Source organism: Cydia splendana, chromosome 6, assembly GCF_910591565.1.
Source record: "Cydia splendana chromosome 6, ilCydSple1.2, whole genome shotgun sequence".
NCBI lineage: Eukaryota > Metazoa > Arthropoda > Insecta > Lepidoptera > Tortricidae > Cydia > Cydia splendana.
The window spans coordinates 1,472,451-1,496,140 of record NC_085965.1 but is presented as its reverse complement, the minus strand read 5'-3'; the positions used below and the strand labels follow the sequence as shown (position 1 = coordinate 1,496,140).

At 40.4% G+C, this 23,690-nt stretch overlaps 1 protein-coding gene and 1 non-coding gene across 2 annotated transcripts in view; both read right to left on the bottom strand.

Annotated features, from left to right (window-relative positions):
* LOC134791255 (Fanconi anemia group I protein homolog) overlaps window positions 1–23,690 on the bottom strand; it is a 46,843-nt gene that overhangs the window by 5,017 nt on the left and 18,136 nt on the right. The window contains exons 14-21 of the mRNA XM_063762237.1: window positions 6,197–6,370; window positions 4,738–4,926; window positions 3,671–3,882; window positions 3,062–3,232; window positions 2,469–2,596; window positions 1,393–1,586; window positions 638–793; window positions 106–307 (exon numbers count right to left, since the gene is read on the bottom strand). Coding sequence (XP_063618307.1) covers window positions 106–307; window positions 638–793; window positions 1,393–1,586; window positions 2,469–2,596; window positions 3,062–3,232; window positions 3,671–3,882; window positions 4,738–4,926; window positions 6,197–6,370 — 1,426 coding nt within the window. The remainder of the gene's footprint in view (window positions 1–105; window positions 308–637; window positions 794–1,392; window positions 1,587–2,468; window positions 2,597–3,061; window positions 3,233–3,670; window positions 3,883–4,737; window positions 4,927–6,196; window positions 6,371–23,690) is intronic.
* Trnaa-agc (transfer RNA alanine (anticodon AGC)) lies at window positions 1,636–1,708 on the bottom strand. Its single transcript has one exon. It is a non-coding gene; the product is annotated as a tRNA-Ala (tRNA).

Below are 23,690 nucleotides of genomic sequence, written 5' to 3'. Positions count from 1 at the left end.
GCCCGAAGGGTAAACTGTCCAGAAATAGGAGTCGAGCTGGTGGGGTTTAGGGAGTGGATGGATGGATAGATGGATGGAAGGAATTTTTAAATATGTATCACCAACCTCTTTCTATAGCCTGCGCCTGTCCTCTGGTGGCTAACGGCAGCGCGGCGTCCAGGTCCCTGGCGCGCTGCAGCAGGTGGTCGGCGCTGGAGCCGAGCTGGTTAAGATGGACGCAAATATGCGTCAGTACGGTGTGGCCGGTGCGACAGTCGATGGACGGGAAGTTGGGGGATTCTTCGCCACCGGCGGACGTGTCTTCTTCCTGTGACATATACAAATGTAAATATTTTAAAAGTCCAGACGACGTTACGTTGAACCTTCGCTGCATTTGCAGCAAGCCACGAGTGCTGGTTCAGTAGTGGCGGAATCTGCCAAACTAAAACATGCAAAACGCTCTGTGCTGGCATTGGTAGCAGAGACAGCGGGGCTAAGGGCGGGGGAGCGGATGTGATCCACTTACATCAATCCTGCCCAGCGCGCTGGCCAGCTATTCCAGCAGCTCGTCCAGCAAAGGCACCTCCTGCTGTATTCTCGCCCCGGTCGGCGTAGCGATGGAATGAGTGACAGGCAATCCTGTCTGTCTGTCACTTACATCAATCCTGCCCAACGCGCTGGCCAGCTTATCCAGCAGCTCGTCCAGCAATGGCGCCTCCTGCTGTATCCTCGCCCCGGCCGTCAGAAGCGGTGGAATAAGTGACAGGCAATCCTGTTTACTGGTCCGGACGTAGTCTTCCAGCTTTAACATTGCCTGGAATACAAAAAGGGTTATTGCGCTGGATATAACGGGTAATGGGATCACCTGGGGGATCTAATAAGACATTCATCCAAATTCCCAATCAATAAAGCGAGGTTTAGACTAGCAAGCACTTGCACGGAATTTTCATTACATTGCGGTATCCCATCAAACTTTTTAATACAGTTTACCTTAGTAGCCAGCAATGCAATACTTTCGTTCTATGTTTTATTATTTTAGTCCTAGGTATTATTTTCTAATAAATATGATGGAAAATGTTAAAGTTCAAATACACTTTATTCATGTAGGCCTAGCAACAAGCACTTATGAATAGTAAGTAGGTATTACATATTATTTGATGCAATTTATTGATGTTAATATTATTCCATAATAATATTGGATTCCTTACGGCAGTGTATATCTCGCAGGCAACGACTAGGGTCTCCAACAGCACGGCGGCGAGCTGGCAACACGCAGACACTAGTTTCTTGTTCACGCTGTCTCCCTCTTCCGCGCTCTCCTCGTCTACTTGAGAGAGAGCTGTGTGGACGTGCTCTAGTATCGCCGCTATGTAGGAGGATACTAATGTAAATTAAATTTAAAATGTTTCTTACTGCAGTGTATCTCTCGCAGGCAACCACTGGGGTCTCCAACAGCACGGCGGCGAGCTGGCAACACGCCGACACTAGTTTCTTGCTCACGCTGTCTCCCTCTTCCGCGCCCTCCTCGTCTACCTGAGAGAGAGCTGTGTGGACGTGCTCTAGTATCGTCGCTATGTAGGAGGATTCTTGCTCTTCTGATATTTCCGCTGAAATTTTGGTGAAAAATATAGATATATTAAAAGTGGTAAAATTCACTGTCTTGGGTGGGACTTGAACCCACGACCACCGGATCGCTAGCCCGGTGCTTTACTATCTGAGCTACCAAGACCTTACCCAATACAGCGAATATTTCTACCTTATACCTATGAGCCTTAGGGAGGCCCTGGCAAGTCCCGAATATTTCCACTTTTAAGCAAGACAGTGAATATTACCACTTTTAATTTAATAATTGTTTTTAAGATTAATAGCATCGTTCGCACATGTTTCTGCTTGATACAAAATATAGATGTGTTAATTTGTAGGTATTATTCATAGTCATAAAATAAAGCATTTGTATGTTATAAAATAAATAAATATTATAGGACATTCTTACACAGATTGACTAAGTCCCACAGTGAGCTCAAGAAGGCTTGTGTTGAGGGTACTCAGACAACGATATATATAATATATAAATACTTAAATACATAGAAAACAACCATGACTCAGGAACAAATATCTGTGTCATCACACAAATAAATGCCCTTACTGGGATTCGAACCCAGGACCATCGGCTTCACAGGCAGGGTTTATGTAACAGTAGATTTTTTTTGTAACCAAGACAGACGTTGCCCACACAGATACCCAAGACAGTAATTTTTACACTTTCAAATTGGGTCTAATTTAGCTTACAAAATTTGACCCAAAGAAACATACAAACATTGCAAGTTAAATGTGACGTTCCTCCGCGGGAAAAGGTACCTGGCGGTCGGGGCTTACGTCACGTAGCACCGCATTAGTATTGGAGCGTCGTTAATAATAGCATAAGCGCCAACGGCCATAAGGTACCCTTACCCGTGGAACGTCACAAATAAAAGCTTGTAAAAACTTACTAATTGTCGACAGGAAACTGTCAGTTTTGAAGGCGTGGTCGGGGCACAGGATGAACGTTATACAGTCTGTGAACAACTCCACACAACCCAGCGCCGTCGTGTCGTCGAACTCACACATGTCACGGAACCTGGTAAAATTAATATACATTTTGGTAAATAAGTTATTTTGAGAAACTATTACTCAAATACGGAGATCGTAAAAGGTCTCGACACATGTTTATTAAATTATTATGTAGGTATTTAAAATGCGAAAATACTTAATAAGGAGACGCTTGTACATAATCGTGCCTATAATAGTGATGAGTTTCACACTCTGCTTGTCGCTCAGTTTGACCACAGAGCGGACACAGCGAAGCGACCAATGATGGAACTCTCGACAATAGTCCGAGAGTAAGAGAATAGTAATAACCATCAGTTATCATTACACACCTGCAGACACACCGCTTGTACATAATCGTAGCTATAATAGTTATGAGTTTGACGCCCTGCTTGTCGCTCAGTTCGACCACAGAGCAGACACAACGCAGCGACCAACGGTGGAACTCTCGACAATAGTCTGAGAGTAGTAATAACCGTCAGTTATCATTACATACCTGCAGACACACCGCTTGTACATAATCGTGGCTATGTTAGTAATGAGTTTAACCCCCTGCTTCTCGCTCAGTTCGACCACAGAGCGGACACAGCGCAGCGACCAATGGTGGAACTCTCGCGAGCTACGGATTCGGTTTCGCTGCTCGAGAGTGCACCACGGAACTTCCTCGCTGGAAACACAAGCATGTTATATATTAAGTTTTATATTTAAACTACGATACTAAATAGGATAAAATTTTGATTTTCGGAGGCAAACCATTGAAGTTTGTTGAAGATCAAAAACTTCAATGGTTTATTTCTAATGGCGTTTCGAACGTTACGTTGTGTCCTTAGTAGCAGAATGACAAGTCAAAACGGTTATCAACGTCTCCTAGGTTCAGTAAAGTTGGGTTAGGTTCTTCAGATGTATATAATTTACCCGATTTAGTCTAATTTTATTTGAATTTAAAACTTGTTAACATTATATAAAAGTAAATAATAAAACAAATCGATTAACCAAGGACAGAGTTGACTTAAACAATAAGACAAACACCTCACTAACGTAAAAGACGGTACTGCATCTGAAAATCTAAAACAGCATATCGTATTAAACTTATTAGAAAACTTACCTATACAGCAGTTCCATCACTCGTAGACACACTTTCAGATCCCACACGCAAGGTAAAGTCTTGAAGGGTGCACCTCTGTCTTTGGTCAAGTTTGACACTTTGACCGGTCTGTTTTCTTTATCCTGTGACCTTTGACTCTTCTGTGACTTGACGGTTTCTCGCGTCTCGTTTAGAGTTGACTTACTGCCTTTTTTACCTAATTTTGGTGTTGACTGTTGAGAGAATGAGAAAATAATCTATATACACAACTTCGCCTTGTTTCGATAATAGATATGTTAAAGAGCTTTCTGCTTATTAAGTATTTTAGGTAAAGATTTGGCTGTCCAATCTTAACCTCAGCCATATTCCGAGGGGAACACATAGGCTATGGCCTGAACAACTCTTACTATGTGAGCAAACCAGCAATAGTAAAAATAAGAATTTAATACATTTTACAAATTACACCCACATTTTTACCTAGACTAGGACCCACCCGGATCGTCATTTTATGTATTATGTGGTTTATTATAGGTACAGACAGTCAAGTGTAAAAATATGAGTGCACTCATCATACTCAAAAATATGTCCCATAGCTCTTATGTCAACGAATTAAGAACTATGGGACATATTTTTCAGTAAACTGTAATGCACCCATATTTTTACACTTGACTGTACCCACATATTTACCTAGCGGGAATGTTTCACTTATAAATTCTAAAAGATTCTACGAAACATCACCATCATCTTCCTCGTGTTATCCCGGCATTTCGCCACGGCTCATGGGAGCCTGGGGTCCGCTTGGCAACTAATCCTAAGAATTGGCGTAGGCGCTCGTTTTTAAGAAAGCCACTGCCATCTGACCTTCCAACCCAGAGGGGAAACTAGGCCTTATTGGGATTAGTCCGGTTTCCTCACGATGTTTTCCTTCACCGAAAAGCGATTCGTAAATATCAAATAATATTTCGTACATAAGTTCCGAAATACTCATTGGTAAGAGCCGGGGTTTGAACCCGCGACCTCCGGATTGAAAGTCGCACGCTCTTACCGCTAGGCCACCAGCGCTTCTTAAAAGATTCTATGAAACATACCTTGGTATTATCCAGTAACTGTGTGTACCCCTTGAACAGATTGAGCACCGTGCCGGCAGATTTAGGACTGTTACGGTCCCACTTCATGAGCTGGTAGGCGACCAGCGCCTCGTACGATGACAGTATCTGCTGGACTTTGAAGGTTTTCGCCTTGGATTCGGGGGTCAGGTCTGAAAGGCCCACGTCATCCTGGAAAAGATTAATAATCTGGCAAATTAATGGTAAGTGGTAGCTGCCGTTAGTGGCCCATTTAAAAAATCCACCCTGTATAGGTACGCAACAGGTAGGGAATATTAAGCGAGTCTCTCCCTAGGGGGCGCCACTACCATTCCAATCCATCACAATCTGAGGATCTACCGCGAAACAAGAAAATCAAAATTTCGTTATCTAACCTCTCTATCACTCTTGCATATTCGAGCGATGAAGAGACAATTATTTGTTATCTAATAAATGTAATTTAGTTATCTAAATTTCGATTTTCGCGTATCCCGGTAGGCCTTTGCTAACAAACCGCCTTGATGCATCAATGTCATATTTTAGTGTCTGTGAAAACTTGTAAAAAACAGTTTAAAGCACAGTATGTATAAGTTACTCTATGGTTTACGATAGGTGCTAGTGCTGCACTCTGGTGGCAGAACATTGCAGTAGCACCCCCTATTAGATACCTCGTAAGCGCGATGTAGAACCAGCGTGCTAGTTCTTTTAGGGCCACTTGCACCATCCCACTAACCCGGAACTAAGCGGTTAAACCATTAACACAGTATCTAATTGTACTGGTAACCATGGTAACTCCAGGTTTAACGGGTTAACCCCGGGTTAGTGGGTTAGTGCAAGTGGCGCTTAGCATGGGAACGCGTCAGCTGGTACTGGTAGATGTTGTAAAATGCTGGAATAGGTATTACTGCAAATACTGCAATGTTCTGCCGCAAGAGTGCAGCACTAGCTCCTCTAGTAAACTATAGAGTAACTTATACATACTGTGCCTTAAACTGTTTTTTGACAAATTTTCACAGACAATAAAATGCGACATTGATGCATCAAGGCGGTTTGTTAACAAGGGCCTCCCGGGATACGCGAAAATCGAAATATAGTTATCTGCCTCTTTATCGCTCGAATATGCAAGTGATAAAGAGGTTAGATAACGAAATTTCGATGATCTTGTTTCGCGGTAGACCCCCAGATTGTGATGGATAGTGGTTAGTGGCGCCTCCTACGCACAGTTTCGCGTAATATTCCCTATTGATAATGACCGAAGATAACACAATAGAGTCTTACCACTTCAATATGGGCGAACCGCTCGCTGTCACAAATCTTCGCCAGATCTAGTGCCAGCTTGCTCCGTAACACGGCGCTGCTGTTGTCCGCCTAGCTGGCTAAGATGTCCTCCAACTCCTCCGCATCCTCTTGGAGGAACTCTGCTGTTACGTAGAGAAGGTGGGATATAACACAAAAGTCTTACCACTTCAATATGGCCCAACCGCTCGCTGTCACAAATCTTCGCCAGATCTAGTGCCAGCTTGCTCCGTAGCACGGCGCTGCCGTTGTCCGCCTGGCTGGCTAAAATGTCCTCCAACTCCTCCTCATCCTCTTGGACGAACTGTGCTGTCACGTAGAGGAGGTGGGATATGGGCTCCTGGTGATAAGAAAATAACATTCTCATCATTTGTGGACGTTAGGGCCCTTAATTGCCCACTTTCAAAAAGTCACTTTACAAATGAAATCCCATTCGCAACAGGGTCCCGTTCGCAAAATAACGAACTTCATATCGAAACATCGAAAACTATAGGCAACGCGCATGTAACACCTCTGGAGTTCCAAGCGTACTTAGGCTACGGTGAACGCTTACCATTAGGCGGTCCGTATGCTTGTTTACCACCGACGCCTACGTCGGACATCTGGGTTATATGTGTACTAACACATATAACCCAGATGAAGTTATTTAAGATCAAGTTAAGGAAAAACCGGCTAAGTGCGAGTCGACGTCGCGCACGAAGGGTTCCGTACCATTACACAAAAAACGGCAAAAAAATCACGTTTGTTGTATGGGAGACCCACTTAAATATTTATTTTATTCTGTTTTTAGTATTTGTTGTTATAGCGGCAACAGAAATACATCATCTGTGAAAACTTCAACTGCCTAGCTATCACGGTTCATGAGATACAGCCTAGTGACAGACAGACGGACAGATAGACAGACGGACAGCGGAGTCTTAGTAATAGGGTCCCGTTTTTACCCTTTGGGTACGGAACCCTAAAAAGTAAGGGTCGTGTCGTATCATCAAAGTCAAAGAGCTGGCGCAAGATAGGAAAAGCTGGAAGATTAGATACTCCACCGACAAGGGATCAGGGAATATATTACTCTTAAGTTTATGATGACGACAAAAAAAAAATGAAAGAAGCCTTCAAAAGTCACCATTGCACGATTCATTTTTCGCAAAATATTTGGTTTGCGAGTAAAATAGTCCATTTACGTAAATAAAATTCAAGCTATAGCCCATGGTATAATAATATACTCCGCCTGGTACTCCATTCCCGTCTTTTCTAGGTCACCTAACTGACACGGGCCTACGTCATCATGCGACAGCGCTATATGATAATATGCGATAGCGCTATATATAGCGGCCATGTTGTTGTGACGTAGGCCCGTGTCACTCTGGGAATGGAAGACCATGTTTTATTAGACTATGCTATAGCCTATAACACCCTTTCCTCACAAGAGTACTGAGCTGCTATTTCTGTATTTTATATTTTTTAAACTAAAAATGTAACAGATGTAGGTAATAACATTTTCATCACACTCGCTCAGTAAATGTGGAATTGCACGCAGGTTTAGCGGGAGTTATAGAAAAAGCGTTCTCCCTAGGGAGTTATGAAGTTTCTAGTCAAACATCAAACATCAAACATCAACATTTATTCAGCAAATAGGCCACAAGGGCACTTTTACACGTCATCATTGAATTTACATACATGCAAAAATAATAACATCAACAATTTTATAAAATAAAACTAAGAATTCAATCTAACGTATTACAATTACTAAGAGATGTATATGGTATCTTAATGTCGAATTACATAAAAAATACAGATACAAAATACAAAAAAAAACTATAATATTTAGAGGTGTAAATGTCTCTAGGTGTCAGAACTATAAGATTATATAGTTTATCAAGTTATCCTTAGAGATGTATAGGGTCTCCAAGAGTCAATATCCTGTATAATTAATACATTCATTAAGAGAAAAGAAACATACGAGAGCAGAATGAGGCGTCTCACTGTAATTAATTAATAAAAATAAAGTTACTAAGTATAATAGCTTGTGTTAGCTTAAACAGACCAGTCTCCACAAACAGCACCCGTTCACGAGTATGACGCGTATCTCAGCCATCGCCTCCCTCAACCTTCATTCGGGAAAGTGGCGACCCGATCAACGACGCCACCGTAAGCAAAGAGTTTTAAGCGAGCATGACATGTTCAAGCTACCGGCCTATAATAATATTAAAATAGTAATAACATGTACGAGTAGCTGTAAGACACGGCATTTTGTGCTCGTATGTTACATAAAAAGACAGTATAGCTTCACATAATTACTAGCCTAAGTTGACTTAGAGATGTAAAGGTCTCTAAGTGTCCGGCGACAGCTCCTCGACCAAAGAGCCGCGTGTTTTCAAACGCATGTCGGGTGCTGCTCGCAAGAGGTTCCGCAGGCTTATGGGCGACGGGGTAGCCAAAGAGCAAGCCCTGTCATTGGCCCGTAAGCCTTGGGTGGACATCGCTGTGGAGAAGCCGGCCAAAGAGAAAGGCCCTGTAAAAAGGGTCCGCTCTGAGGACGAATCTCCACAGGGATCAGCGAAAAAGGCCCCGAAACTCCGCGCTGAAACCTCAGGGGAGCCTCGTCAACCGAGCTTCAGGGAGGTAGCGGGGTCCTCACGAGTAGGGATCCGTAATTCGGACCCTATGAGTGAGGACCAGATGAAGTTGGTCCACCGTCACCTAAATCTCGCCATGGTCACCCAATGGGCGAACGCGAAGGGCGGTGCACCACAGTTTCTGGGCTTCATTCACAAGACAGGCTGGATACTGGTGACCTGTGTCAACCAGGTTAGCAGGGACTGGCTTGTGAATGAGGTCCCGAATCTAAAGCCGTGGCCGGAGGCGAAACTCTCCGTCATCCCGGAGGGTGAATTGCCCAAACCAGCCACGGCCATCACGTTCATTCCAGAGTCCGAGGCGGCCTCAGTGGAGGAAGCCTTGGCGCTGATCAGGGTCCAGAACTTTGGCCTGAATACAGAGCTCTGGAAAGTTCTCGGGGAGAAGGCTGAGCAGGGTGGCAAGGTGGTCACCTTCGCTCTGGATGAGCCTTCCGCCGAAACCCTTAAGGCCAATCGTGGGGAGGTAGCGATTGGCTTTAAGAAGGTACTGTTCCGACTAAAAGGGGGGCCAAACGCTCCCCCAGCACAGCAGACGGAGCAGCAACCCCAGCCCCTCGCTGAATCTACTCCCGGGCCAAGTACCATGGTACCTAGCGGCCGAACTCCTATACCCCAGGGCTCTCGTGGCCGTGGGGGCGGGCAACCGGCAGCTAGAGGCACAAGGGGCATGACGAGGGGCATGGTACCCGGTAGGGCCAGACCCATAACCTCGGTGACAGGAGGGCCTCAAAGGACTCCTGTTGCGAGAGGCAGGGGAGGGCCACAACGGGTCACCAAGAGGGCCAAATAAAAGGCCTTGGCCCTACGGCACCCGCGAGGGTCCTGCAAGCAAACATCCACCATGCGGCAGCAGCCACGGCCATTGTTGAAAGCCGGCTTGCAGGACACGTCGACCTCGCACTACTTCAAGAACCTTGGGTGCGGAACTCAACCATACTAGGACTGAACTCGGTTGGTAAAGTTTTATACAATACTAACGGAATTAAGCCTAGGGCTTGCATTGTTTTTGGCAAGAACATTGACTTTTTACCTGTTCCAGAGTTATGCACAGACGACCTGGTAGCAGCGTATGTAAATTTCAAGGGATGGAGCGGGCAGAGAGTTATACTCTGTTCGGCATACCTCCCTGGAGATAGGAACGACCCCTCTGCGGAACTCACAACCGTGGCCGACTATGCCCGCAAACACAACGCAGAAATACTGGTGGGATGTGATGCCAACGCCCACCACACCAACTGGGGGAGCACCGACATCAATGATAGGGGTGAGTTACTACATGACTTTCTTCTATGCAATAACTTCCAAATTCTAAACATAGGATGTTCACCCACCTTTGTCACTAGGGTTAGGAAGGAGGTTTTGGACTTGACTTTTGCATCTTCAAATCTAGCCAGGCATATTCAGAACTGGAGGGTAAGTGATGTAGAATCGTTGTCAGATCATAAGCACATCTGTTTTAATATATCTTTTTCTCTCAGCGTTCAAACGGTCATCTTCAGGGATCCCCGGAGGACTGACTGGGAAGGCTACAGGAGCTGCCTAGAACGTAATCTGGAATCCGCAGGGAAGGTAATCAAAACGCGGGAGAGTTTAGAACTTGCGGTAGAGGTGGTCTCAAATGGCATTGTAAGTGCCTTTGAAGAAAACTGTGCTCCCAAGGTCAAATCTACTAAACGTGTGGTCCCGTGGTGGAACTCCAACCTTAGGAGGCTCAGGGACAAAACACGCAAGTTATTCAATAGGGCTAAGAGGACAGGGGAGTGGGAGGTCTATCGGAAAGCCCTAAATGAATACAGTAAAGAGATTAGGAAAGCTAAGAGAGCGTCATGGAGGAGGTTCTGCGAGGAAATTGAAAATACGCCTCAAGGAGCGAGACTTCACAGGATACTCTCCAAAGCTGGAAGCAATCAAGTAGGCCTTCTCAGGAGGCATGATGGCTCCTTCACTGCTAGTGAGACGGAGACTTTGGAGCTCTTAGCTGAAACTCACTTCCCAGGGGCAGGACAGTCGCACCAGTCCCAGGTGGTCAGAGGCCTGCACAGGCCTCGCCCGGAGGACTGGAGGCAAGCTGCCCTCGTCATAAGGCCCGGGATAGTGAAGTGGGCTATAAACTCCTTTAAACCTTACAAGACGTGCGGCCTGGACGGAGTAAGCCCTGTGCTAATGCAGCGAGGAGCTGAAGTCCTAATCCCGCATTTGGTTAGAATTTTCAGAGCTAGTTATGCCTGGGGACACTTACCAGAACAGTGGAACAAGGTCATGGTATTATTTATACCGAAGGCTGGGAGGAAGGATTATGCTTTAGCCAAGTCCTTCAGACCGATCAGTCTCTCCTCGTTCCTCCTTAAAACCTTGGAAAAGGTAATCGATAAGTATATCAGGGAGAGCTGTCTTCTGAGAAAACCCATACACGACAGTCAACATGCTTACCGCAGGGGCAGATCTACAGAGACTGCCTTGCTGGAGCTAGTTGACAGAGTGGAAAGGGCCTTGGAAGACAAGGACATAGCCATGTCGGCCTTCCTAGATATTGAGGGCGCTTTTGATAATACACCCATTCGGACACTGGTGGAAGGGCTTAGGGCCAAGGAGGTGGATTCCACCACTATCCGCTGGGTGCAAAGCATGCTCTCAAGCAGAGTGGTTAGGCTAGACTTGCTTAACACTACTCTCGAAGTGGCCACTGTGAGAGGCTGCCCGCAGGGAGGTGTCCTATCTCCCTTGCTCTGGACTCTCGCGGTGGATGGACTTCTGCACAAGATGGCGGAACTCCGAATCGACACTCAGGGGTACGCAGACGACCTTGTTGTGACGGTGAGGGGCAACTGCCAAAGTACTTTATCAGACCTTATGCAGAGGGCTCTCAACACCATAAATACATGGTGCGGAGAGAATGAATTGTCTATCAATGCAGATAAGACAATTATAGTACCATTCACGAACAAGAGGAAACTGGACAAACTTAAACCACTTGTCATGAATGGTAAAACTATTCCGTTCTCAACAGAGGTCAAATATCTGGGGGTAACACTGGACCAGAAACTGACCTGGAACAAGCATGTGGACGGAACCATACAAAAGGCTAAATCAGCCTTGGCAATATGCTGTCGTTTGGCAGGCAACAGATGGGGTCTAAAACCCAAAATTGCCTTATGGCTGTACACATCCATAGTGAGGCCGATAGTGTCTTACGCCTCTGTAGCATGGTACAGGAAAACGACGCAGAAGGTAACAGTGATGAAGCTTGGCAGCCTTCAAAGAGCTGCCTGTGTCATCGTCACTGGGGCCATGTCATCCTCCCCGACGGCAGCCCTAGAAGCCATACTAAATCTACCACCCCTCCACTTGCATCTAGAATTGGAGGCGAGATCTAGTATGCTTAGAATAGCGGGCGTGAGGAGAGGTAATTGGTTATCGCAAACTCTGAGACTGTTTAATGAATCAGTGTACGATATTCCTGTTCTTGGGATGCCAACCGACACTATGTCACCCAAATTTTGTCCACTCAAACTTTACTCAGTGGAAATCCCCAAACGGGAGGACTGGTCAAACAGTCAAATTAAGTGGAAAGAAGGAAGCCTGAGGTGGTACACTGATGGCTCCAAATCCGGATCTGAAGTAGGTTGCGGAGTATACGGTGAAGCGCCTAGGAAAAGCATCAGCTTAAGACGAAACGGGAGCTGAGCTAAAAGTCAATTTTGAGATTTCAAGCTGAATATACCCGTCGCTCTGACGGGGCGTGAGAGACTGTATTTGTGTGTGTAATGCACGCACACAGATGCGTACGCGTGCACCCGCGCGCGCCTCATTGCCGACAATTTGCAATGTTATTTTTCGTGCGTTACTGCCACGAGGCGTTCACTTATTACTTACTGTGTTGCGATTGAATTTTTTGACCCGGCTTACGTTTACGGAACTCGATAATCTTTCTACTACTGTGACTTGGCTTTGTTTACTTGACTTTGCTGATCAGCTTATTGTTTTGGACTCCGTGAGTTGTGGTTACCTATTGGACCGCACGCAATTCATCTACCTTTATTCAAGTAATTAAGCGTAATTAGCCGAAACCTTTATAAGAGTGTAATTCATAAGAAGTACATAAGATATAATTTATGTACTGGTTTGCTGTTAGCTTTTAATTGTATCACTTTACATATATGTTACTCAAATAACTAACACGGTTACACTGTTGTAAGAACATTATTTTTCAGGTAGGCCTTATTATACCTACTATAGGCCTTATTACCTCCTAGTACCTTAGTAGTAGTAGTACTACTACGGAAATTGATTCAAAGACTCAAGACTGACTTAAGTGGCAGTAGGGTGTAGGGTTTTTTCTAGGCTTAATGAGTTCGCTGAAGCTTATTTTTTATACTTAGCGCACAGAACCACTAGTTTAACATTATCAGCTCTAACCACATGTCACCATTTTGTCCTTTACGTAACAAACTCAGGGGCCCAGAATATCCGATGTACCTATCAAATCAAGGTTCTGTACCAAATAAGGCCCGGTTATTATAGTTCGTTATTTTTTAGCATTAGAAAGAAGGTAAACAATCATGACGTGTCTTTTTATTAATAATTATTGAAAAACGCTTTCAAAAATTAGTTTATATTACTTATGAAAGCAAAAGAATATAAAAAACTATATGATTAATACATACATACATACATACATACAATCACGCCTATTTCCCGGAGGGGTAGGCAGAGACCACGGATTTCCACTTGCTACGATCCTGACATACCACTTTCGCTTCCTTCACATTCCTCATACACGCTCGCCGGTTTAGGGTGCTCTTGCTCATTAATATGATTAATATGATTTATAATTCTAACATATTTGCTATGACTTATTTTTCAATGGTAATTTTTAATAAAACATGTCAAAATCTGTTACCTTAATGCAAAAAAAAACGAACTTTAAGCGTGCTAACTTTCAAAATTTCATTTTTTATAAGATAGTATAAGTAGATGGGCAAAAATTTTGCGTCCATGTCCACCAGTGAGTAAGTGATTGAGATACCTAAACATTTAACTTTATAATGTAAAATGATATAATTTACTAACCTACTCGTTTAATTTCAGGTAGGTTGAATAAGGAACCAAGTAACCATGGGGAGGAGCAGTATTTACTAACATTTTCTTTTTGGGTCTTCAGAGTGTATCGTTTCCTTTTTTTTGCACATATTACACTTAAATATATATTCTCTGTGTAAACCCTTACGTCTTTCAATGACAAAGGCAAGATCAGCAAATGTACAATTTGTATGATCGTGCCTGATATTTGAGATCACAGAAAATAAATATTTTAAATCCACTATTCTGCGACCTTCTAAAATTTTGTTTTATCATGATTCATGATCAAAAAGCTCGGATTCAATAGTCATATCAAACGTCGATTATGCAGTTGATGATGAGCTTGCATTTTCTACCATTGGTGCTGCAAATGCATCAACCGGTGGCGATAAACTTTGCCCTCTTGTAAAACAAATTACTATTGTGATTGCGTCCAGCAAAAGGCCAAAATTCGGTTTACTTTCCTGTTTAAAATATTACTAATTTATTCATATTTCAGATTAGGTACATAGGTAACTGTCTGAATGTTACAATGCCAGCTGGCAAATTCTATCACATTTGTTTGTTTGGTAGTCATGGTAACATTCACTTACATTGATATCCTTATTAAGATCTGTATCTTATTATCCAGACCTTAAAATATTGCCACCGTTGCCCTTTAAAAAAATACTGTTTAAATAATTGGCTACTCAAACAATGCTTCTATAGTATAAATAATGACTACACAAAAATGGGTAGTATTGTATATAATGCACGAAATAAGGCCCGATTCTTAAGCGGGTTTAAATTTTGAGGCCATGTCCGCTAATACTATAGACAAAATATCAAGTTTAATAAACACAAAAAAAAAACATTGATGGGCCTTATTTTATAATTTAGGCCTTACTTTGTAATTTAAAGTAGAGTTAGGCCAAGAAAAATCTATAGCGATTTTGGTAGAACACGCAGTGCAAGTATTATTTCAAACGTCGCTTCTATGAAATTATGACATATAAATAACACTTGCACTGCGTGTGCTATCAAAATTGCTGTAGACTTTTCTTGGTCTGACTCTAAAATATTCTTTATTACACCACAAACATAAAAACAAATTAAAAAAAAACCGGCGAAGTGCAAGTCGGACTCGCACACGAAGGGTTCCGTACCATTATTTATAAAAACGGTCACCCATCCAAGTACTGACCCCGCCCGACGTTGCTTAACTTCGGTCAAAAATCACGTTTGTTGTATGAGAGGCCCCACTAAAATTTTTATTTTATCCTGTTTTTAGTATTTGTTGTTATAGCGGCAACAGAAATAAATCATCTGTGAAAATTTCAACTGTCTAGCTATCACGGTTCGTGAGATACAGCCTGGTGACAGACGGACGGACGGACAGCGGAATCTTAGTAATAGGGTCCCGTGTGTTCCCTTTGGGTACGGAACCCTAAAACCGATTTACAATGTAGATAAAGGTAGCAACAGGCGGTCTTATCGCTGTTAGTTCTTATTCTTCGTTTGTTTAGCATTAGAGTGAAGGTGACGTGTCTTTTTTAAGCATGCAATTGTTAGAATATTGTTATTCTATGTACAAATTGTATTACGTATAAAACTGACCTGTTTCTCTTGACGTCCAATGTTGATAATATATTACACTATTTAAACACTTAACACAACATTACGTGAATTTTACAGAATTTGCTATTTATGTGGGTAGGTACGATACGAAACCACCGTTGACAAGAGAAACAGTAAGTCTGTTAACTTACTACTTAAATTTGTAAACTACTTTGAAGTAATTATATTTTGAATTAATATTACTGATTAATAATTTGTATAACGGAGTTTATTGAAAATATATTCTAATAGTTTTATTCTGCATGATTCGATAAATGGACGAGGTACATGAGAAACTACTTCTGTGACGTCACTTATCGAATGTCAAGTGGCATGATCAACCAGTTGCCAGGTAGAAATGGGTATAAAAGGGACCGACCGATCCATTATTGAGCATTCTGATTCTGATTCTGATTCTGCATTCTGCCTTGCCCTGCAGCACTGAGTTAATCATCGCCAAAGGAATATTGAAAGTTAAGTAAATACTATGTTGGTAATTATTGTAATAATTATGTACCTACTTGATTAATTAGATGGATTAATTAATTAATAATTAATTAAATAATCTCTTACTGAATTATAAATTAATAGTGGTTGTATATATTAGTTGTTGATGATAAGGTGAATAAATTGGATTATTTAATTTAATAAAACAGTTTAATTTTCAATTCCATCTGTTTATTATTTTATTTATTTTACTTAAAACTTAAATAGTATCCAGTTATTGATTTTACAGTTTTACATAATTATGAATCAAGGCAAATAAATAACTTCCTGACAAGTTTTATCTTTGAAAATAATATTTACTATCAATTTAGAGTTTTTAATATATTTAATATTTTAAATATTATACATTTATCTAACATCAGAAGTGGGATTGTATCCAGCTACACTACATATATACTTATATAATTTCAGACGAATATGGAACCTGTGGTTTTCCACAGCAGCACGGATGCGGATTCTTCTAAAAGCCTTCTGAAAGCTGTCTCCGGTGCTCGCGGAAGAGACAAGAACATCGCTTTTTCCGCCTTTGACCCCGCTACAAGCGACAGTGGAGCAGATTCCTGGTGTACCACGAAGCTATCGTCAAGCAGAAAGATATGTATCAACTGTTATATGTTTAAAACAATGTGCAATGATTCGTCAGATTGGCCGAGCGATTTTTGGAAAGTTTATCAAACAGTAAGCTATGTACATGTTATGTAGGTAAATGTTTTATTTTTGGTATTTTATTTTGGCATTTATGATTCTTTGTTTCTGATAGACTAATTGGGTATCCGCTGGTTGGTCATATACTTGGTGTCAATTGTCTCACTAGCAGCGGGTGAATGTAATTGGCATGTCTAGGTATCTGGCAATACCCTCACAACACTTATTTGGTATCCGCTGGTCGGTCATATACTTGGTGTCAATTGTCTCACTAGCAGCGGGTGAATGTAATTGGCACGGCTAGGTATTTGGCAATACCCACACATTCACTGGTCGATATGGGGCTAACATTCAAGCAGATCATACATTGATTACACAATTATCTATATACTTCTTAATTTCATTTGCTTACTATATATGTACATAGTTGTCAGGACTTTAAGTAGCAATAAAATTGTCTCAATACATGATACCCATATCGGGTGTGGCAATAAATAAGTACAATTTTTATCCTTATAAATTGATCTTAGTTTGTACTTCGGGAACGAAGTACATGTCAGTATGGCCGTGTTAGAATATTGTTATTCTATGTACAAATTGTATTACGTATAAAACTGACCTGTTTCTCTTGACGTCCAATGTTGATAATATATTACACTATTTAAACACTTAACACAACATTACGTGAATTTTACAGAATTTGCTATTTATGTGGGTAGGTACGATACGAAACCACCGTTGACAAGAGAAACAGTAAGTCTGTTAACTTACTACTTAAATTTGTAAACTACTTTGAAGTAATTATATTTTGAATTAATATTACTGATTAATAATTTGTATAACGGAGTTTATTGAAAATATATTCTAATAGTTTTATTCTGCATGATTCGATAAATGGACGAGGTACATGAGAAACTACTTCTGTGACGTCACTTATCGAATGTCAAGTGGCATGATCAACCAGTTGCCAGGTAGAAATGGGTATAAAAGGGACCGACCGATCCATTATTGAGCATTCTGATTCTGATTCTGATTCTGCATTCTGCCTTGCCCTGCAGCACTGAGTTAATCATCGCCAAAGGAATATTGAAAGTTAAGTAAATACTATGTTGGTAATTATTGTAATAATTATGTACCTACTTGATTAATTAGATGGATTAATTAATTAATAATTAATTAAATAATCTCTTACTGAATTATAAATTAATAGTGGTTGTATATATTAGTTGTTGATGATAAGGTGAATAAATTGGATTATTTAATTTAATAAAACAGTTTAATTTTCAATTCCATCTGTTTATTATTTTATTTATTTTACTTAAAACTTAAATAGTATCCAGTTATTGATTTTACAGTTTTACATAATTATGAATCAAGGCAAATAAATAACTTCCTGACAAGTTTTATCTTTGAAAATAATATTTACTATCAATTTAGAGTTTTTAATATATTTAATATTTTAAATATTATACATTTATCTAACACAATCGTATAATTATTTAGCTTTTTTTGTAATAGTTATGTACTTAGTGGTTAATATTAGTATTTACTATTTTTTTTCTTCAATAATGCTTAAAAACGAAGTATAGACATGACAACTAAATATAAACGCCATTGTAGGGCAGGATATACAGAACATGAATCATTTGTACTGTCACGCTCCGTGATTGTTGAGCCATTTAGGGTTCTAGCTAAATTGGACATTCCATAGAGCACGAGTAAGTATGGAACAACCAATTCAGCTAGGACCCTAAATTGCTCGACAATTACGAAGCGTGCCTGTAGGTACCTAAAAATTTTGTTAACCCATTTTAACCATGCAATAAAATATTTTTGATTTTGATTTCTAATTTGAAATATTAGATGTAAAAAGTTCATAATAGATTGTATATCATAACTACAAAAATGTGTTCCCTACTCTCAACCTAAAACCCCTTGTATCTTAGGATCTAGATATTTTCACACAAGACGGTTTATCGATAACTTCTTACATCACTAGATTATCGACATTAAATGTCGACTATTGCCCATCACTTTTCTGGCTGTGTACGTATTTAGAAACTTGACTCCGCCCCTAAAATTAGTGCGATAGGGACAACTGCAGCTGAGGCGAAAAATCCTGCGTAAAAATGACAAAAATCGAGGTTTCGTAGTCCTCTTTTTCCTCCCCCAAAACTTAACCAATCGTAACCAAATTTGGAAATCTAAATGATTATGAAATTATCTGTGTCGGACCGTTTTGCTTTTTTGGCTAATTGATATCAGTTTTGAATACCACGCCTCTCATTGCGGCATAGTCTATTAGGCCATTTTGGCCGTTTTTGAAGGGCTCTAGCGCCTTAAAAAACAAAAATATCAAAAAAAGCAAAACGGTCCGACACAGATATTGACAATATTAATCTGTGTTGAAAAAATCATTGCTCTAGCTTCAAAAACCACGGAGGAAAACGAGGACTACGTTTGTATGGAGGAATGACCACTCCTGTTGGCTCTTAACACCATTTGCAGCTGATTTTGGTCAACCGCTATTACTATGAGGTGACATGTACATACATACCTATCCGTCGTGTTTGAATCTGTATGGAATCTTTCATTAAAGTTGTTATTGTTGCATTTCATTTTGCACCGGTAATTAGCGGTTTGGTTTAACAAAAGATAACAATGCCATTCATCGTCAGGTAGTCTCTCAAGTGGATACCGACATTTTAAAACCATACGACTATACATAATTTGGCACTAATTTACTAGAACGTTATTATTTCGCAGATTACCAAAGTAATATTTATGTTTTCATTGAAATGGAAAGCCCAGACAGGGAAACACTTGTAGCTACAAATTAAGTTATCAATGAATAATATTTTTTTTACTGTCTCATAAATAGATACATTGTGTGAATGTTCAAATAAATTACAATATCCTCTTTGCTCACTGAGTTCATTAAGAGGCGTTAACAAAGGAAACGATTCTTTATTTTTCACAACAAACAACCTCTGCGGGTGTAGGTACTTAACTCTGTATTTAGCATAAGTTACCGATAAAAGGATTTACGAGTGTTAGCTCATTTATTTTACGATTCTTGTGGACAATAAAAACGGAGTTATGATTTATTTGTCTACGGCTGAAGGACGAAGGAATTACAACATGAGGCGAAACTGCGTCTTAATACTCGTACGGGCAGGGCAAACTTCATTCATCAATCATTCGTAAAAGGAAAGGCCAAGGATATTATGACATTTATGACCTAGACTCTCTAAATACATTGTTTGTGATATTAATATAATAGCTATGGAAACTTAGCAAAAGACAACTCAAGATTATAACGGGGGTGTTTGCTGGCCATTATTACGGAGTCAACAGAGTTTTGGCCAAGATGGGACACTCTGACAACACCGACTGTCGAATGTGTGGCGAAGAGGATGAGACCGTTAGACACCTAATGTGTGAATGTCACGCACTCACCAGATAAATAACGAAGGAATTTGGAGCACGCTATCTGGAACCAAAGGAATTCAAAACGCTACCCCCATGAGCTCCATTATCTGGCACATATATAGAGATGGTCGAAAAAGCTCTTGAGTAGTTGAAGGATTTTCCTTAAGGGGCAATTGCACAAAAGATCCCTATGGGTCGAAATGTATCCGTAAGAGGTCCCGAAACTATAAGATAAGATAAAATAAGACTAATAAAATGACTGGCTTAAGAAGCTTATATAATCTTAACATGTCCTTAGTACCTATGTTTTCAGTTTAAATAAATTTAACATCTGAAGTCACATATAGAAAGTTCGAAGTTACTGAAAGTAAGCCGCCATTGTTAAATTAACTTGTTTCAATTAAAAACGTCACTGCTGACACTGACAGATCTTATTATCCGTAACAATTATCCATATGAAATTCATAACCTCTTATTACGATCAGCATACTACATGTCAGGCCATTATAATGAACATTACAATAGAATAATGAATATTCGCAACTAGTGATGTGCCGTTCCCGGGAAAATTCCCTATGTGGGATTATTCCCGGAAACGTTGCCGGGAAATTTCCCATATGAAGGGAAAATAGGGGAATTTTGAAATTGCGCATATATACTATTTTATTATCAGAAATTCAGTCAACACTTAGCATCTTAAACTTTTTTTAAAAACATAAAAACCGTATCTCATCCGTCTAAGTAAATTCCCTATACTCCCGGGAAATTTACCATTCTTCCTGGGAATTTTCCCATAGTTCCTGGGAATTATTCCTTGGCCAAATTTTTTTTTCAATACGTCTTTATTCAACAAAATCGATACAAATCATCAGTTTAATCAGGGTAAAAATAAGTTAGGTACTAATAAGAATAGTGGAGTTCCGTAACCATTTTACCAAGAAACTCTTGTACATACGAGTGTTAAGGACTGGTTCTTGTGAATTATTTTGCATTGCATTATCAAAATATCCAATAAAAAAAGCTGTAGACATAATTTTTTGGAGATTAAAAAAAAAAGATTTAGTATATATTTATATAGAGAAAATTTCGAAATGGTCTGATTCATTAAGATTTCGCATTAAGGCACATCGGGGGCTTAAATGGCTGGTGCCATATTTTTTTTTAATCCAAAGTGGCGACTGTTGTAAGCAAACCCACTTTCCACGTTTTTACTGGGAAGCCACTGTGCATTTTACGGTTTTTGGGTACTTTATTTTACTAAACGCAGTTACTTGTCGTTATAGCTAGCTTTAATTAAAATTGTAATACACTTAGGCTATGTTTCAATATTCCCCTGTTTGGGGAATATTCCCGGGATATTGTCCATATGGGAATATTCGTTGTTCCCGGAAAATTCCCACGGCACATCACTATTCGCAACCGACCCAGAGACCGCAAACTCATGCGACCTTCCCCATCCTTCCCTCGACCCGGCCGTCACGCGACTAGCGATCTCTTCATGCGGCGCGTAGCGCGGGCCCGCCCGTAGCGGCGCTACGCCGTACACTCGTAGGTCTGACTACGCCTCATTAGCACTTCATTACGTAAGGGGCCCTTCGGCGCGATTCGGGAAATGAATTAGAGATTCACTAGATATGAAATAGTAAAGATATGTGATGTTCCACGGCAAAAGGTAACATTGCCCCGGCTGAATATTGGAGCGGCGTTAATAATAGGTTAAGCGCCAGCCGCCATAAGGTAGGTACCTTTTGCCGTGGAACATCACATATTTCATATCTAGTGAATCTCTAAATCATTTCCCGAATCGCGCCGATTGTCTCGCTAGGTTCGAACTATGTAGCATTAGATTTATTTACGATAACTAGTGACATTACAAATGTTGCAATAAAATCATAGTTTCGCATCACCAGCTTCTCTAACTAAAGGACTCTTAAACACCGTCTATGATAGAACAAAACAAAATTCACTATACATAAAATCGCTAGTTATTTCACCAGCTCTCATTAAAATAAATCAAAAACCCCTCCTCATTACGCCAACAATATTAACCATTCACGGCCGACAAAACGGAACCGGTTTTATCGGAGCCTCCCGTGACCCACTATACATCACTCCGACCAGTTCGGCGGAGCGCCGACAGCTCAAGAACCACATTCGCAACATATATTAAGACGAAACGGGAGCTGAGCTAAAAGTCAATTTTGAGATTTCAAGCTGAATATACCCGTCGCTCTGACGGGGCGTGAGAGACTGTATTTGTGTGTGTAATGCACGCACACAGATGCGTACGCGTGCACCCGCGCGCGCCTCATTGCCGACAATTTGCAATGTTATTTTTCGTGCGTTACTGCCACGAGGCGTTCACTTATTACTTACTGTGTTGCGATTGAATTTTTTGACCCGGCTTACGTTTACGGAACTCGATAATCTTTCTACTACTGTGACTTGGCTTTGTTTACTTGACTTTGCTGATCAGCTTATTGTTTTGGACTCCGTGAGTTGTGGTTACCTATTGGACCGCACGCAATTCATCTACCTTTATTCAAGTAATTAAGCGTAATTAGCCGAAACCTTTATAAGAGTGTAATTCATAAGAAGTACATAAGATATAATTTATGTACTGGTTTGCTGTTAGCTTTTAATTGTATCACTTTACATATATGTTACTCAAATAACTAACACGGTTACACTGTTGTAAGAACATTATTTTTCAGGTAGGCCTTATTATACCTACTATAGGCCTTATTACCTCCTAGTACCTTAGTAGTAGTAGTACTACTACGGAAATTGATTCAAAGACTCAAGACTGACTTAAGTGGCAGTAGGGTGTAGGGTTTTTTCTAGGCTTAATGAGTTCGCTGAAGCTTATTTTTTATACTTAGCGCACAGAACCACTAGTTTAACATTATCAGCTCTAACCACATGTCACCATTTTGTCCTTTACGTAACAAACTCAGGGGCCCAGAATATCCGATGTACCTATCAAATCAAGGTTCTGTACCAAATAAGGCCCGGTTATTATAGTTCGTTATTTTTTAGCATTAGAAAGAAGGTAAACAATCATGACGTGTCTTTTTATTAATAATTATTGAAAAACGCTTTCAAAAATTAGTTTATATTACTTATGAAAGCAAAAGAATATAAAAAACTATATGATTAATACATACATACATACATACATACATACAATCACGCCTATTTCCCGGAGGGGTAGGCAGAGACCACGGATTTCCACTTGCTACGATCCTGACATACCACTTTCGCTTCCTTCACATTCATAACATTCCTCATACACGCTCGCCGGTTTAGGGTGCTCTTGCTCATTAATATGATTAATATGATTTATAATTCTAACATATTTGCTATGACTTATTTTTCAATGGTAATTTTTAATAAAACATGTCAAAATCTGTTACCTTAATGCAAAAAAAAACGAACTTTAAGCGTGCTAACTTTCAAAATTTCATTTTTTATAAGATAGTATAAGTAGATGGGCAAAAATTTTGCGTCCATGTCCACCAGTGAGTAAGTGATTGAGATACCTAAACATTTAACTTTATAATGTAAAATGATATAATTTACTAACCTACTCGTTTAATTTCAGGTAGGTTGAATAAGGAACCAAGTAACCATGGGGAGGAGCAGTATTTACTAACATTTTCTTTTTGGGTCTTCAGAGTGTATCGTTTCCTTTTTTTTGCACATATTACACTTAAATATATATTCTCTGTGTAAACCCTTACGTCTTTCAATGACAAAGGCAAG